The sequence below is a fragment of the Pelophylax lessonae genome (genome assembly GCF_965119305.1).
Source record: "Pelophylax lessonae genome assembly, chromosome: 7".
NCBI classification, from domain to species: Eukaryota; Metazoa; Chordata; class Amphibia; order Anura; family Ranidae; genus Pelophylax; species Pelophylax lessonae.
In genome coordinates, this window is record NC_138774.1 from 65,527,979 (window position 1) to 65,542,890 (window position 14,912).

At 47.4% G+C, this 14,912-nt stretch overlaps 1 protein-coding gene across 1 annotated transcript in view; it reads right to left on the minus strand.

The window, feature by feature from the left end:
* The window catches only part of LOC309559459 (cytochrome P450 2G1-like), a 38,614-nt gene extending 26,969 nt beyond the window's left edge, over nucleotides 1-11,645 (minus strand). The window contains exons 1-2 of the mRNA XM_082262731.1: nucleotides 11,322-11,645; nucleotides 7,806-7,971 (exon numbers count right to left, since the gene is read on the minus strand). Coding sequence (XP_082118857.1) covers nucleotides 7,806-7,971; nucleotides 11,322-11,504 — 349 coding nt within the window. The 5' untranslated portion in view covers nucleotides 11,505-11,645. The remainder of the gene's footprint in view (nucleotides 1-7,805; nucleotides 7,972-11,321) is intronic.
* Nucleotides 11,646-14,912: the final 3,267 nt, after the last annotated feature.

Below are 14,912 nucleotides of genomic sequence, written 5' to 3' on the forward strand. Positions count from 1 at the left end.
CAGTGACTTTGTATGTCAGATTGTATCACTGTCTCTTGATGTAGCAATAAAAAATGTGTTTTATAAGTACCTGGCCAACCTTCCATTTCTTCAATAAACCTAAACCCTATTGAAAGAAAGTAGGGTATGGATAGTGGGGCACTGCCATAGGGATATTCAAATGCCAAAAAAAAAAATACTGTTCAGCAGGGATTGGATCTTTTAATGCAGCTTAAAAGGCAACGTTAAAAACACACAAATCCTTTAACCACTTTACCACTAGAGCATTTTGCTGTCTTACGTCTGGGCCACTTTTTGCGATTCTGCACTGTGCGGCTTTAACTGACAATTGCGCGGTCATGCGATGCCATACCCAAACAAAATTTACGTCCTTTTTTTCCCCACAAACAGAGCTTTCTTTTGGTGGTGTTTGATCACCTGTGCGATTTTTACTTTTTGCGCTATAAACAAAAAAAACTGAAAAATCTTACCGTAAAATTCCTTTCTCTGAGTCCTCCGACAGTCGCCGCCACTTCATAATCTTCACTAATGGGGGTATTGACCTTTGCTCCGTAGGAGTAGCTAGGCAACAAGATTTGTTAATATAAAAGCTTTTAGCATATCACACCCCTAGGGGGCGGTCCCCTCAGTCAATACCTCCCTGCTTCCTGCATTCTCAACTCAGTTTCAGTAGCATAGCAGTAGAGTACATGAACAAACCCCAAAAGAGGGGCGGGGGCGGCGACTGTCGGAGGACTCAGAGAAAGGAATTTTACGGTAAGATTTTACAAAAATTCAGTTTTCTCTTACGTCCTCCGACAGTCGCCGCCACTTCATAATCTTCACTAATGGGGACGTCCCAGAGCAGTGTAGACATGAGGGGTGGGAAAAAACGCAGCCGTGCCTAAAGCAACGCAGTACCCACATCAGAGAAAGGAACCTTACCAAAGTAAGAGAACCAAACTGGGCAACAGGAAAACATGCTCAACAGGAGCAGCAACCCAGGAAAGAACAAGTAACCTAGGGGTAAAAACACCCCAACAGCCAAGGACCCCAACAGGGGACTCTAAGGCACTGCCGCACTAAGAACTTTACGGCCAAAGGAAGCATCTGCCGATGCCTGAACATCCACTTTGTAAAATTTGGAAAAGGTGTGAACAGACGACCAAGTCGCCGCCTTACACACCTGGGCCACAGAAGCCTGATGACGATAGGCCCAAGACGTACTCAGAGATCTAGTAGAGTGCGCCTTCACAGGGAAAGGAGGAACCTTCCCCTTCAGAGCATAGGCTTGCACAATGGTCTGTCTGATCCATTTGGCGATGGTCGCAGCCGATGTCGCCATGCCCTTCCGAGGACCATCTGGAAGAACAAAGAGAGAATCCGACTTGCGAAAGGATTTCGTCGTTGACAGGTAAACCCCGATCGCCCGAACAACATCCAAGGAATGCAAAGCCACCTCCTTTGGATGCTTAGGCTTCGCGCAAAGCGAAGGCAAGACAATGTCCTCATTGAGGAGAAATTCCGAGATCCTCTTCGGAAGAAAAGAAGGGTTAGGTCGTAAGACCACCTTATCCAAGTGAATCACCAAGTAGGGAGAGCTGCAGGACAAAGCCGCCAGCTCCGACACCCCCGAAGTGATCGCTACCAAAAAAGCAACCTTCTTGGACAACAGAGACAGCGAGATCTCCCTGATCTTTTCAAAGGGAGCATGCTGTAACACGGACAGAACAAGGTTCAAGTCCCATGGAGGTAGAGGATCCCTCCGAGGAGGGACCAAGTGTCGCACCCCTTGAACAAAGGTGCTAACCAAAGAATTAGACGCCACAGGGCGTTGAAAGAGAACGGCCAGCGCAGAAATCTGACCCTTAATCGTGTCCAACGCCAAACGTTGGTCCACGCCCGTTTGAAGGAAAGCCAACACTCTCGATACCGAGTATGAGCGAGGGGAGTACCCCCTGGACTCACACCAGGCAAAATACGCTTTCCAAGTACGGTAGTAAATCTTCCCCGAAGAGGCTTTCCTAGCCTTGATCAAAGTGGGAATGACCTCAGGGGAGAGACCCCTGTCCTCCAGGACCTGGCTTTCAACAGCCAGGCCGTTAAAGCCAGCGACTGTAAAGCAGGATGGAATATCGGTCCTTGAGACAGAAGATCTTCTCGAAGAGGTAGACGCCACGGAGCGTCGACCGCCAGATGCACGAGGTCTGCGTACCAAGACCGGGGAGGCCAGTCTGGCGCCACCAGAATCACCGTGTACGGTTCCGAGGCCAACCTGCGAAGGAACCTGGACAGCAGCTGAATCGGTGGAAAGGCACCACTAACGCGTCTGAGGCGTCTGCCCGAGGATCTCGCGTCCTTGCTACGAACCTTTCCACCTTGTTGTTTAGACGAGACGCGAACAGGTCCACATCTGGGGAACCCCACTTCGCGCACAGCATCTGAAAGACATCCGGGTGAAGGGACCATTCTCCCTGGTCCAGGGTCTGGCGACTCAGATAATCCGCCTGCCAGTTCTCCACCCCCGGAATGTGAACTGCAGATATCGCCGGGACGTGCGTCTCGGCCCAAGACAGAATGTTGGCTACTTCCCGAGCCGCTCAGGCATTGTCCGTCTGCCCCCGAATCGGACGGCCCTGAAGCCTGTCCGTCCAACGTAGAAAGCAGAGATTTATTGCTCGCAATTCCAGAATGTTGATCGGAAGGGAGGATTCCTCCGCCGACCAACGCCTAGAACACCACCCCAGCCCGACAGGCTGGCATCCGTGGTGATCACCGTCCACGAAAAAGGACGAAAGGACTTGCCCCCTGACACCGCCGGGGACTGGAGCCACCACAAAAGACCCCTTCGGGTGAAGCGGCTCAACGAAATCCGCAGATCCAGAGATTGCGGATGCCCGTCCCACTTGGCCAGGATCTCCGCCTGAAGATTCCGAGTGTGAAACTGGGTGAAGGGAATCGCCTCGAAAGCCGAGACCATCAATCCCAGACATCTCATACATGTCCGGATGGACGAGCACTGAATGTCCCTGAGGGACCTGACTTCGTCCTGAAGTGTCCGGAGCTTGTCTTCCGGCAGGAAGACCTTCGCTTGAACAGAGTCCAGGATCATCCCCAGGTAGGGAAGACGAACCGACGGACACAGCGCCGACTTTGGAAAATTTATCGTCCAACCGAACTCCTGTAGAGTCTGCATCGTGACGGACAGGTCGTTCACCAGGCCCTGACTGGTTGCAGACCGAATCAAGATATCGTCTAGATACCCCAAGACAGAGATGCCCTGGGCTCTCAACAAGGCCAGGACCGGCGCAAGCACCTTGGTGAAAACCCGCGGAGCAGAAGCGAGACAGAAGGGTAACGCCACGAATTGGTAATGATCCTCCGCAATGGCGAATCGAAGGTACCTCTGGTGACCCTCGCAAATGGGGATGTGAAGGTATGCATCCTTCAAGTCGATGGAGGCCATGAATTCCCCCGGAACCAGGGCAGCCACCACCAAGCGCAGGGATTCCATGCGGAACTTGCGAACCCGCACAAAGCGGTGCAGCGCTTTCAAGTCCAGGATCGGACGCACCTTGCCCTCCTTTCTGGGCACAGTGAACAGATTGGAGTAGAACCCCCGAAATCTGTCCCGATGAGGCACCGGAACCACCACTCCCTGGGCCTGCAGGTACCGCACCGCCAGGTGCAGATCCTGTAAACGCTCCGGAGACAGCTGAAGATTTGAGGGAAAAAATCTGCTCGCCGGCCGAGAGAGAAACTCGATCTTGTATCCAGATCGAACGATTTCCTGAACCCACCTGTCCCGAACGTGGGCCAGCCAGGGTCGAAGAAAACCAAGCAAACGTCCCCCCACCCCAGAGTCGCGCGAGGGCGCCCCTTCAGGCCGAATTGGCATGGGCAGCGGACCCGGACTGGCCGGACTTCTGCTTACCTGCCCACGGCTTCTTCTGGGAGCCTTGGCCCTTGAAGGGCTTGCCCTTGTATTGCGACCGAAAGGCACGAAAGGACCCCTGAGAAGGCCTAAACGAGGTATTTTTCTTACCGCGAACAAACTTATTCTTGTGAGACTGGGGTAAGAGAGAGCTCTTACCCCCGGAGATTCCCTTTATCAGCGTATCCAAAGACTCGCCAAAAAGGCGAGAACCCGCATAGGGCAAATTAGCTAAAGTCTCGCGAGATGATTGGTCAACCGACCAGCATTTTAGCCAGATCAGGCGACAGTTTAATACCGCCACACTAGAGAGGCGTGCAGCCAAAGGGACTAAATCCAAGTCCGCATCACACAAATACATGACACCCTGATGAATTTGATCCACCATAGCCAATGTTGTCGGCGGAGCAGAGTCAGCCACCAGGGTGTGCCTGTGCACCTGCGTCCAATCCGCAATAGCCTGGGCTGCCAAAATGGAAGCAAAAATAGGACCGGCAACCGTATAAGCATGACGGGCAAGAGACTCCAATCTCCTGTCCGTCGGGTCCCGGAACACCGGGGTATCCTCAGCAGGGATCGCAGTAGATTTATTCAAAATCGCCACCGCGTGATCCACCTGAGGCGGCACACACCAACGCTCATCAGTGGTGGGTGTAAATGGATAACGCAGCTTGAACTTACTTGGCACAGTAAAAGGCTTCTTTAAATTGCACCATTGCTCATCAACAGCGTGCTGAAATTCCGCAGGGCAGGGAAAAACCTGCGCTGTTTTGCGCTTCCTTTGTGTCCCATAAGAGGACAGCAAAGCAGGAGGTCATGGTTCATCCTGCAAATGCAGTGTTTCTTTGATAGAAGCAACCAACTCATCCATGAGTGCAAGCTCTTCAGGCGAGCCAGGGGGAGAATTATCAACCCCTTCTACCTCAGCCTCCCCCTCAGACCCCCCAAGGTCCAGAGATGAACGAGACCCTGAGAAGGGTACTCCAGCCATAGCAGCCCCATCGCTCTCTGAATCAGAGGAAATAGACAATCTGGGCCGTTTTGTGGATCGATCAGCCATTAGCACTTGCACCTGAGAAGCAAAGTTCGCCACAATAGCAGCCAGATCAGCCCCCTCGGGGGATGCAGCAGCCCCTTGGCCCCCCACCAAGGTGGGAGGAAACTTTCAATCCTGAGAATCCATGCCCCAGCAATATTTGGAAAAAGGAGTACTGTCCCTTTAAGACCACGGCGAGCGTAGCCCACCGCACACTACTGCATGGATCGACCCCCACAGGGATATGAACACTGAGCAGGGAAATACAGGATAAGGAGAAGTAAAAACCTGAAGAGGCCACACAGGCTGCTGCCACCGATCGCTGTCCCAGAGCAAAAGGAAGTGATGTAATGACTGACCGCCCTATAAAGCCTATGCAGGCTACACAAACATGGCCGCTCGGCTGAGGCATTTTTGGGCAATGACAAAATGGCGCCGACATGTGGCTGTACATCGATCGCCATCAAAATGGCCGCGTTTGGCGCCAAAACACCACGCCCTACTCACCCAGGGCCGGACACCACAAGTTTGCCGCAAAAACATGGCGGACCGCAATAGTGGCCACCACACATCATGTCTAACCCCAGTCTGCCCACACAGTACACATAGCAGAGCGGGAGAGCCCCCCCCGCAGCCCACAGAAAAGGCAGCTATTCCACACAGGAATCTGACAGGGAGCTCAGCATACACAGACATGCAGGGTCACACAGTCACAGACTGACACCCAGACAGACAGGTCCCCACATAGAAATTTACTTACCAGTCCGGATGGCGTGGGGAGCCTTCTCTAGCGACCAAACCGCTGTACTGAGGACAGGGAGTGTCGCAGCCAGGACGCAGTGGAACTGCGGTGCGAAACCGCAAATGGCGTCCAGTGAGGTAGCCACCTCACAGGCAGCATCCCTGCAGCGAACAGGGATGGGTCGTTCAATATGCCAGGGAAACCTGACTGAACGCTCGATGGCAGGCTGGGGAACCCCTGGCCCTGAGCCCTGGGATCCAGGGTGGCCAGTCCGAGACCCAGCTCCGCACGATCATCTTCATCCGAAAAACTAAACTAATGCTGAGAAAAATAACAGCTAGTGAAAAAACGAGAAAAAATACTCAAATAAAATCAAAAAAGAGGATAGAAAGCTGAGACTGAGAGCCCCAGCATAGTATCAGCTAGCTACTCCTAAGCTAGGCATTAGAAACTGAGTTGAGAATGCAGGAAGCAGGGAGGTATTGACTGAGGGGACCGCCCCCTAGGGGTGTGATATGCTAAAAGCTTTTATATTAACAAATCTTGTTGCCTAGCTACTCCTACGGAGCAAAGGTCAATACCCCCATTAGTGAAGATTATGAAGTGGCGGCGACTGTCGGAGGACGTAAGAGAAAGAGCATTTATTTTGAAAAAATAACAATATTTTTAACATTTTTTTTATATGAAATTCCCCCCAAAAAAGATGTAAAAACCAATTTTTTTTTACATTTTTGGCCAATTTGTTTTCTGCTACCCATGTTTGGTAAAAAAAATCGCAATAAGCGTATTTTGATTGGTTTGCGCAAAAGTTATTGCGTTTACTAACTAAGGGAAAGATTTATGTCATTTTTGGTGTTTTTTTTTTTTAACTAGTAATGGCGGCGATCTGCGATTTTTTTTTGCGGGACTGCGACATTGCGGCGGACAGATCGGACCCTTGACTGACATTTTTGACACTTTTGGGGGTACCAGTGACATTACTGCAGTAATCAGTGCTATAAATATGCACTGTTACTGTAAAAATGACACTGGCAGGGAAGGGGTTAATTTTATTGGAGAGGGAGGGGTTAATGTATGCCTGGTGCTTACTAACGTGTGTGGGGGGAGGTGACTGAGTGAGCCAGGGACAGATCAGATGTTCAGCTATGCTGAACACTCCGATCTGTCACTCCCTGTCACTTAGGAGTGTGTAAACAGAGCGGGCGGATCTCCAAACTGGATTCCCCGACGATCGGGGCAGAGTAGCGGCGATCGCCGCCGCTCCTCCCCTGGCCCGCCTACAGGGGGAGGAGTCTAGCGACGTAGGTCTACGTCGCTAGACGATAACGAGCCACTGTGCCGCAGTAGCAGCACAGTGGCTAGTGTTAAAGTGGTTAAATAACATACTTAGGGGGATGTTCTAGTCCTGCAGGTGAATTTGCGGACCTGTAGTATGTACTTCCTCAAAGGTGTAGAAATAAATCTACACCAAACCCATATCAGGGCATGACTGGCCATCAAAGAGAGGCAGTGACTGTGGCCACATGCTCTCAACAATATGTTGTTGTTGATGGGTACAAGGGCCTTACCCCCACATCCCTGGCTTGGTGGATGAGGGGTCTGCTGGCGAGACTTATCGGAACCCAGAAGCCCCGTTTAAAGCAAAGGGGCCCTCTATATCCAGTACCCTCTTTAAAAATACCCAGTGATCCTACTTACTTCAACAGGGTGACAATGCTGATGCCTTGTAGTAAAATCACTGAAACAATGTAATTTTGCCCTGTCATGCAGGCAGGGGAAGAGAGTTTTTCTCCACCAGGAGTCTTGACTGATAAGATAGGGCTGTCCACACCACCACAGGAAAAGACCCATTGAAAGGTACCTTTTTCCATGCCTTCTCATTGCTTGGGGACCAGAAGAGATCTGTAGACCCTGTGATGATCTCAATAAAATGGGATAGACTTGATGGACCACTTGATCTGTTTTCTGCCCTCACTCTTCTCTAACTCTTACAGTACATCCTGAGACTGGTAGAGAGAAAGGACTGCATGTGGTATGTTTCTGGTCTTAGGCAGTTCTTGTCCAAAAGAAGGCGCTGTGAAAAGGAAAGCTACATAATCTAAGTTGGTTCTTACCATGTCCTCCTGAGCTTATCCTTTCCAGTAGAGGCATGCGTCCCCGAGCAGCAAAATTATCTGCGTTTTCAATAAGGGCCTCCTTGACTGCGTCACAGCTGCAGAGCATTACAACTTTTTCCATGCCCATATGAATGGTATAAACTGGGCCATACTTCTCACTCAGCTGCAAATAAAATTGTAAATGCAATTTTTTTTTTTTTTTTTTTACGTTTTATGACATCAGTGTTCGAAAGTCTCAGAAAGGTGCCTCCCAGTGCAGTGTATTTTACTTAATAACCAGATCACCCAAGAAAGCCACATTAGTTATTGCTATTACTCTGACAACTCAAAAACTGAGACTATGTTTGTCCGTTGTTCCCTTTTTTCCAGGTACAGTCGTAGATTTTGTGATGATCATGATTTTATTGCTATTGAAGTTTAAAGCGGAATTCCACCCTAATTTTAAACTTTTCTGATTCCAGCAGTAATCTGTATGCTAAAGAAGAATTGGCCATTTTTTGGGGGGGTCCCTTACCTTATTTTCAGAGGATAGTTTGCTTAACTTCTTCCTTCTCCCCCCTCTGCGGCCACGGCCCCGGATGCCCCTCCAGGCTTTGCATTGCATCCTGGGAAATGTGTGTCATCAATCCCAGGAGGCAATGGGCATGACCGGCCGCTCCTCTGATTGCCGATCGCAATCTACAGAGCATGCGCGAGATTGCGATCGGCATTCTGGGTAGCTAGAAACCAGGAAGAGGGGACACAGCGGCTTCAGACGCCCACACTGGAGATGGCTGTGCTCTGCAATCGATAAGGTAAGAAATTATCTACAATCAAATACTGTACTATACTGTAATCTGTGAATAGTGTTAATGTAATTGGCGATATGTTAAGATTAAAGGGGTATTTTTTTGTTAAGTATTTTCTGTCGGAACTTCGCTTTAAGTTAAAAAAAAATTACTTTAGGTCCACTGATTATGCTCATAACAGTCATAGCAATGGCCTCCCACCCCCCACCAAATACTTGCCTTTTTAGGTTCCGTCCAAAGTTTCTGTACCTGCTTTCTCATGTTCCCTTTAATCCCTTAGCCACAGCTAAGGATGGGTTCTACATAAGGAAGAGACTCTAACTGGCTGCTGAGACAGAGGAAACCAATTAGAGTCTTTGCTTCACACAAGTTTAATCCTCCGTGACAGCCACCCAAACCATGAAAAAATGTCCCCGCCTTGGTGGTGTCAATGAAGAGAAAAAAAGTCCCTGTATCGGTGTTATCACTAAAAGGAAAAAATATCCCTGCATCTTCTAGATTGTAAGCTCTAACGAGCAGGGCCCTCTAAATCCTCATGTATTGAATTGTATTGTTACTGTATTGTCTTCCCTCATATTGTAAAGCCCTGCGCAAACTGTCAGCACTATATAAATCCTGTATAATAATAATAATCAGTGGTAACATAGAAGAAAACACCACTACAAAGCTCCCCATGTAAAGCTCTTTCCTGCACCCTGGCCTATCTCCCTTCTGCACTTCAACGGTCATCCTTCATCCCCCTCTACCAGTACAGAGCTCCCCTCACTACAAAGCTCCCCACAGCTACTAACCAGTCCTCATTGCAGGAGGAGCAGCTGCTAGGAGGTTGAGCTATCATGGTCTGTAAAAGTGCCCTTTGATCTGTAGCATGACAGCCCAGCCTCTGGCAGTTTCTCCTCCTGTATTCAGAAGGCATTGTCGCTTGGGGTACGTTGTCACTCGTATACAGAAGCCGGCACAGGAAGCTGGCTTCTGTTTATAGAACTAGTGACAGTTTTGAGTGTAGGGCAAGTGCCGGTGTTCCGTGAAAAAAACCATACACGTGAGAAAACCATACCCTCGTCACTTCCGGTGCACCTACGGAGGGTATGGATTTCTCACAGTAGTGTATATAATGTTACACTTGCCGCCGTTACATTAAAACAGCTCCTCTGCACTATGAGTCATCTCCGCTCCTATCCCTGTCACTTCCCTCATCTCGGCTAATAAATATAAAAGCGGATCACGGAGCCGAGATCTCCGTCATTTACATTTCATACACCCGCCGCCGCTTTTATATTTATTAGCCGAGATGAGGGAAGTGTCAGGGATAGGAGAGGAGATGCCCCATGTTGCCGCCGAACTGTTTTAATGTAACCGCCGCAAGTATAATATTACACACACTACCGTGATAATTTCATTCCCTCCGAGCATGCGTACTTGTGAACTTCTGCGCCGCTCAGCTGTTTCAGACTGGAAGTGACGAGGGTATGGAATTCTAACGAGGTATGGTTTTTTAACGTTACACCGGAGATAGCGGTACTAAATACTACAAAACTCTAGATAAAAGAAAGCCCTGCTAACAAAAATTACACTGCAGTCACTGTCAGTGGGAGGCAGGAAGCAGGGAGCTGCTAGAGCTCCAAGCAACCCCCCCATAGAGCTATGGCATCTGAGACGTGTATCCCTTCTGCCCCTGGTTCTGGCCCTGATTCTTTATTGTATTTTGCATCACTTTTAGTATGCATTTATATACACTTTAAGTTAAGTTTAGGTACGGCAATTATGATTAAAATATATTCCACCAATTTCCCTTGCAAACCCTGATAATACCTTCAATAGCAGTTAAAACATCACTGTGCTGACCATAGCCTGTGCCAAGAATGGATCATCAACTACAGGCTGCCTGCAGAAAAGTACAAGGGGAGGTGGATACAGACCGGTCATTCTGCATCAAAAAGCAAGAGCAACACTGGTTTATATTACAAAAAGCTCCTGCAGCGGGGCAAAGTGCTAGAGTTGTTTAATGCTGAATTATTGGACAAATAAAGAAATACACAAAGTACATCGCAATTAAAGGCAGGATACACATACCTCCTGTAATTAAGATACATTGTTTTGCCTGAATTTTTTATTTTTTTTTTTTAACAGAAGGTGATTTTCAGTAAAAATTATGACTGTATACAATTAGCTACAGAAAGCCAGCAGAGGGTACACTATGGGTCTAGTTATTAAACATCCATTGTATAAATGTTACAAGTATTCGCCCAGCCTGCACAGAGGTCTCTGTATTTTCTTTAATATGATTACAGTGTTTCCTAAGATCTTTAGCTCCATCTAGTGGCCAAAATATGGTTGTTTTTATGAAATACCCCCTTTAGAAAAAATAATGCATGCTTTGGCCACTAGATGGAGTTGACAATCATATGTAATAATAGTATTAGAGAAAATACAGGGACAATTCATGCAGGCTTGGAGAATGCTTATGATATTCGTCAAATAAATGTTTTATAAATAGACCCCTAGGAGAAGGTTGAGGTTTCAAAAAACCTTTGGTGACATTCAAAATCATAGGATGTATTTAGGAAATAACTTTTGCTCCTCTTAATTAAAAATCATTGCGGTCACTGCAACATGTTATGTTGTGATTCAACAGGCTGCACAGTGACAGCATGGATTATATAAACGAATGCTTTATACCTGCCAAGCTGGTAACTGATACCTTTGATCAAACTTTAAAACTTACCTTATTCAGTGACCTGGAGAGGTCCTTTCCATTTAGTTGCAGAACGTTCCCAATAATGGGCAGTGGGGTGGGCCCCGGTGGCAGCCTACCTTTGTTCTGATGCTTCCCGGCATTTGTGATACTTAAGATCAGGAAAATCAAACAGACAATTAATAACAGCGTGCTTGTACTCAAGATCTCCATGTTGACACTATGCGTTCCTGCAATGGAGGTAATAATATTTCAGTCTGCTACAGGCTTCTTTATAAAAGGGAACAGTTTGGTAGGGCTGAAATTGGCGCACTAAATGGATTACCCAAGAGCCAGCTATCTTTTGGCATTGCTAACATGTCAACTGAGTTCTTGTACACTGAAGTCTCCCACCCAGTCTGATATGGAATGCTGACTGGCAAAAGGGTCACATGTTTACCTGTACTGATAATATAAAATAAAATTACCTTGTTTGACTTCTATCAGATGAATAGAAAGCTTCTATTGGATAATAATATACAGTATCTCGCAAAAGTGAGTACACCACTCACATTTTTGTAAATATTTTATTATACCTTTTCATGTGACAACACTGAAGAAATTACACTTTGCTACAATGTAAAGTAGTGAGTTTACAGCTTGTATAACAGTGTACATTTGCTGTTCCCTCAAAATAACTCAACACACAGCCATTAATGTCTAAACCGCTGGCCACAAAAGTGAGTACACCCCTAAGTGAAAATGCCTAAATTGGGACCAATTAGCCATTTTCCCTCTCTGGTGTCATGTGACTCATAAGTGTTCCAAGGCCTCAGGTGTGAATGGGGAGCAGGTGTGTTAAATTTGGTGTGATTGCTCTCACTCTATCATTTTGGTCACTGGAAGTTCAACATGGCACCTCATGGCAAAGAACTCTCTGAGGATCTGAAAAAAAAACAATTGTTGCTCTACATAAAGCAGTGGCGCCTCCAGCTTTCATATTTAGGGGGGGGGGACATGGGGGGACAGGGACAAAAGTAGGGGGGCCAACTATAAAACGCAATTTATATATATATATATATATACACACTAGCTATCTATCTATCTATCTATTCAGTGACAGTCTTTCTCACAGTAAATAAAAACTTGAAAGATCCGCGCTTAGGATAGAAAACAAAGAACTAGGGAGATATATATATATATTATGAAATATAAAGGAGGTTGGCTGCAGCCCACTTCAGAATATAACCCTGGAAGGGGTTATATAATAGATTATAAAAAGGAAGAGGAAGTGATTGGCGCTGCCAGTATATATGTGAAATACAATAAATAATCTATATTGACATGGTGTGTATACAAAAAGGGAAAAGTAGATACATGTATGTATATGTAGAGGAAAATAAATTATTAATATATAAATTTATAAATCACCTCTGAATTATTAATAATTTATTTTCCTCTACATATGCATACATACATCTACTTTTCCCTTTTTGTATACACACCATGTCAATATAGATTATTTATTGTATTTCACATATATACTGGCAGCGCCAATCACTTCCTCTTCCTTTTTACTTTCACACAGTGGTGGTAGGAGGCTGGAGCTGTGGACTAGGAGTCGGGAAAGGAGCACAGCCGCATACACTGACTCACTCGTGCACTGCAGCCCGCCCCACACGTTCAGTGAGTCTCACTCTCCGCCCTAGTTTTCTCAATGGCACATTCAGGGAACCAATCACGCCGTGAGTAGCGGCACAGCGAACCAATCAGGTGTGCAGGCACGCGTGATTGGTTAGCTGTGCAGCTGCTCACGGCGTGATTGGTTCCCTGAATGTGTCATTGAGAAAACTAGGGCGGAGAGTGAGACTCACTGAACGTGTGGGGCAGGCTGCAGTGGGATGGATGTGTGAGTCCTCCTCCGAGTCCCTTCCCCCTGCCTATGCAAAATATCGTGACCTCGGCCTACGGCCGCAGAACGATAGTCGATATCATATCGACTATTGTTCAGCCCTAATACATACATATACACACATTATATATACACACATATATATATATATACATATACACACACATATATATATATATATATATATATATATATATATACACACATTATATATATATATATATATATATATATATATATATATATATAGACCCCCCAATATGGGCATCAAAAGCATAAACATGAAATATTTCTGACAATGGGCATCAAATGCATAAACATGAAATATTACTGACAATGGATATTAAAAGCATAAACATTAAATGACAATGTGGACTGACATGCTGACAGAATTTTACAGCTGGACAGAGCAAACTTACAGATATGTATTATACATGTTTGCCATGTTCAACTGTAAAGTTCTGTCAGCGGGTCAGTCCACATTGTCATTTTCAGGGGCGTGAGGGTGGTACGAGAAAGGAAATGTGCAGTGGACTCACTGCTCCACTTACCTGGCACCTCTAAAACCGATGTCCCCGGGCCTGCTCCTTGCGTGCTGGCTGTGTCTGGCTCCTCTGCTGCGTGCTGCTGCCTCGCCTTACCGGTGACTCCACTGATGTCGTCCACACACTCTGGGCCTTCAATAGCATAAAACATGAAACATTTGTGAAAAATTGGCCAAATAAAGACAAACATAAAATATTCATGACAATGGGCATCAGTCACGAATATTTCATGTTTATATATTTGAAGGCCCAGAGCATGCGGACAGGATTAGCGGAGTCACCTGTAAGGCGAGGCAGCAGTACGCAGCAATGGAACCAGACACAGTGAGCCAGCACACAAGGAGCAGGCCCGGGGACATCGGTTTTAGAGGTGGCACTCGCACTAGTGGAGCAGTTCAGCTCAGCTGTAGAATAAATTCTGTCAGCATGTCAGCCCACATTGTCATTTTCAGGGGTATGAGGGTGGTATGAGATGCAAATGTGCAATGGACTCAATGTGAGTCCTTTGCACATTTGCATCTCATACCACTCTCATACCCCTGAAAATGATAATGTGGGCTGACAGTGACATGCTGACAGAATTTTACAGCATTGTTCAGCTGTAAAATTCTGTCAGCTTGGCATGTCAAGCACTGTCCCTCCACATTGACAATTGTTGGATGTGCTTGAGGGTGGTACCATGCATGCATTACAAATGGCTGGGCTGCAGGGCTGGGCATTGACTCACCTCACAAATGGCCTGGCTGGCTCCTCAGTCACTCCTCCTGCATGCTCCACTGCTCCTCAGTCTGAATCCTCCACTCCTCCTCTGCAGTGCCAGTGCTTGGCCCCCTTGGTTTGCTCTTGCTGACTCTGCTGGGCTGGCCTAGGCCTTAGGCCTATGCTTGCTGACTGGCTGCCAGTCCTGGTCCACTCCAGAGAGACGCCACGCCACTGTGAGTGTCTTGCTTGCCTTCGGCCGCCTCGCAGCCTCACCGTCACCGGTGTCTGGTCAGTCGCCCTGGTCCCGAGTGAGTCCCGACTCCCGACTGTCCTCGTCCCGGACTCCCGGTCCCCGACAGGACACAGACACACTGGACAGCCCACCACCAGTTACGCTCCCGTGCACGCTTTCGGCCAGGCTGGGGCGGGCTGGTGAGCACTGCTCCCCTGACGTCATGCCGCTGAGCCACTCCGCTGTGCACC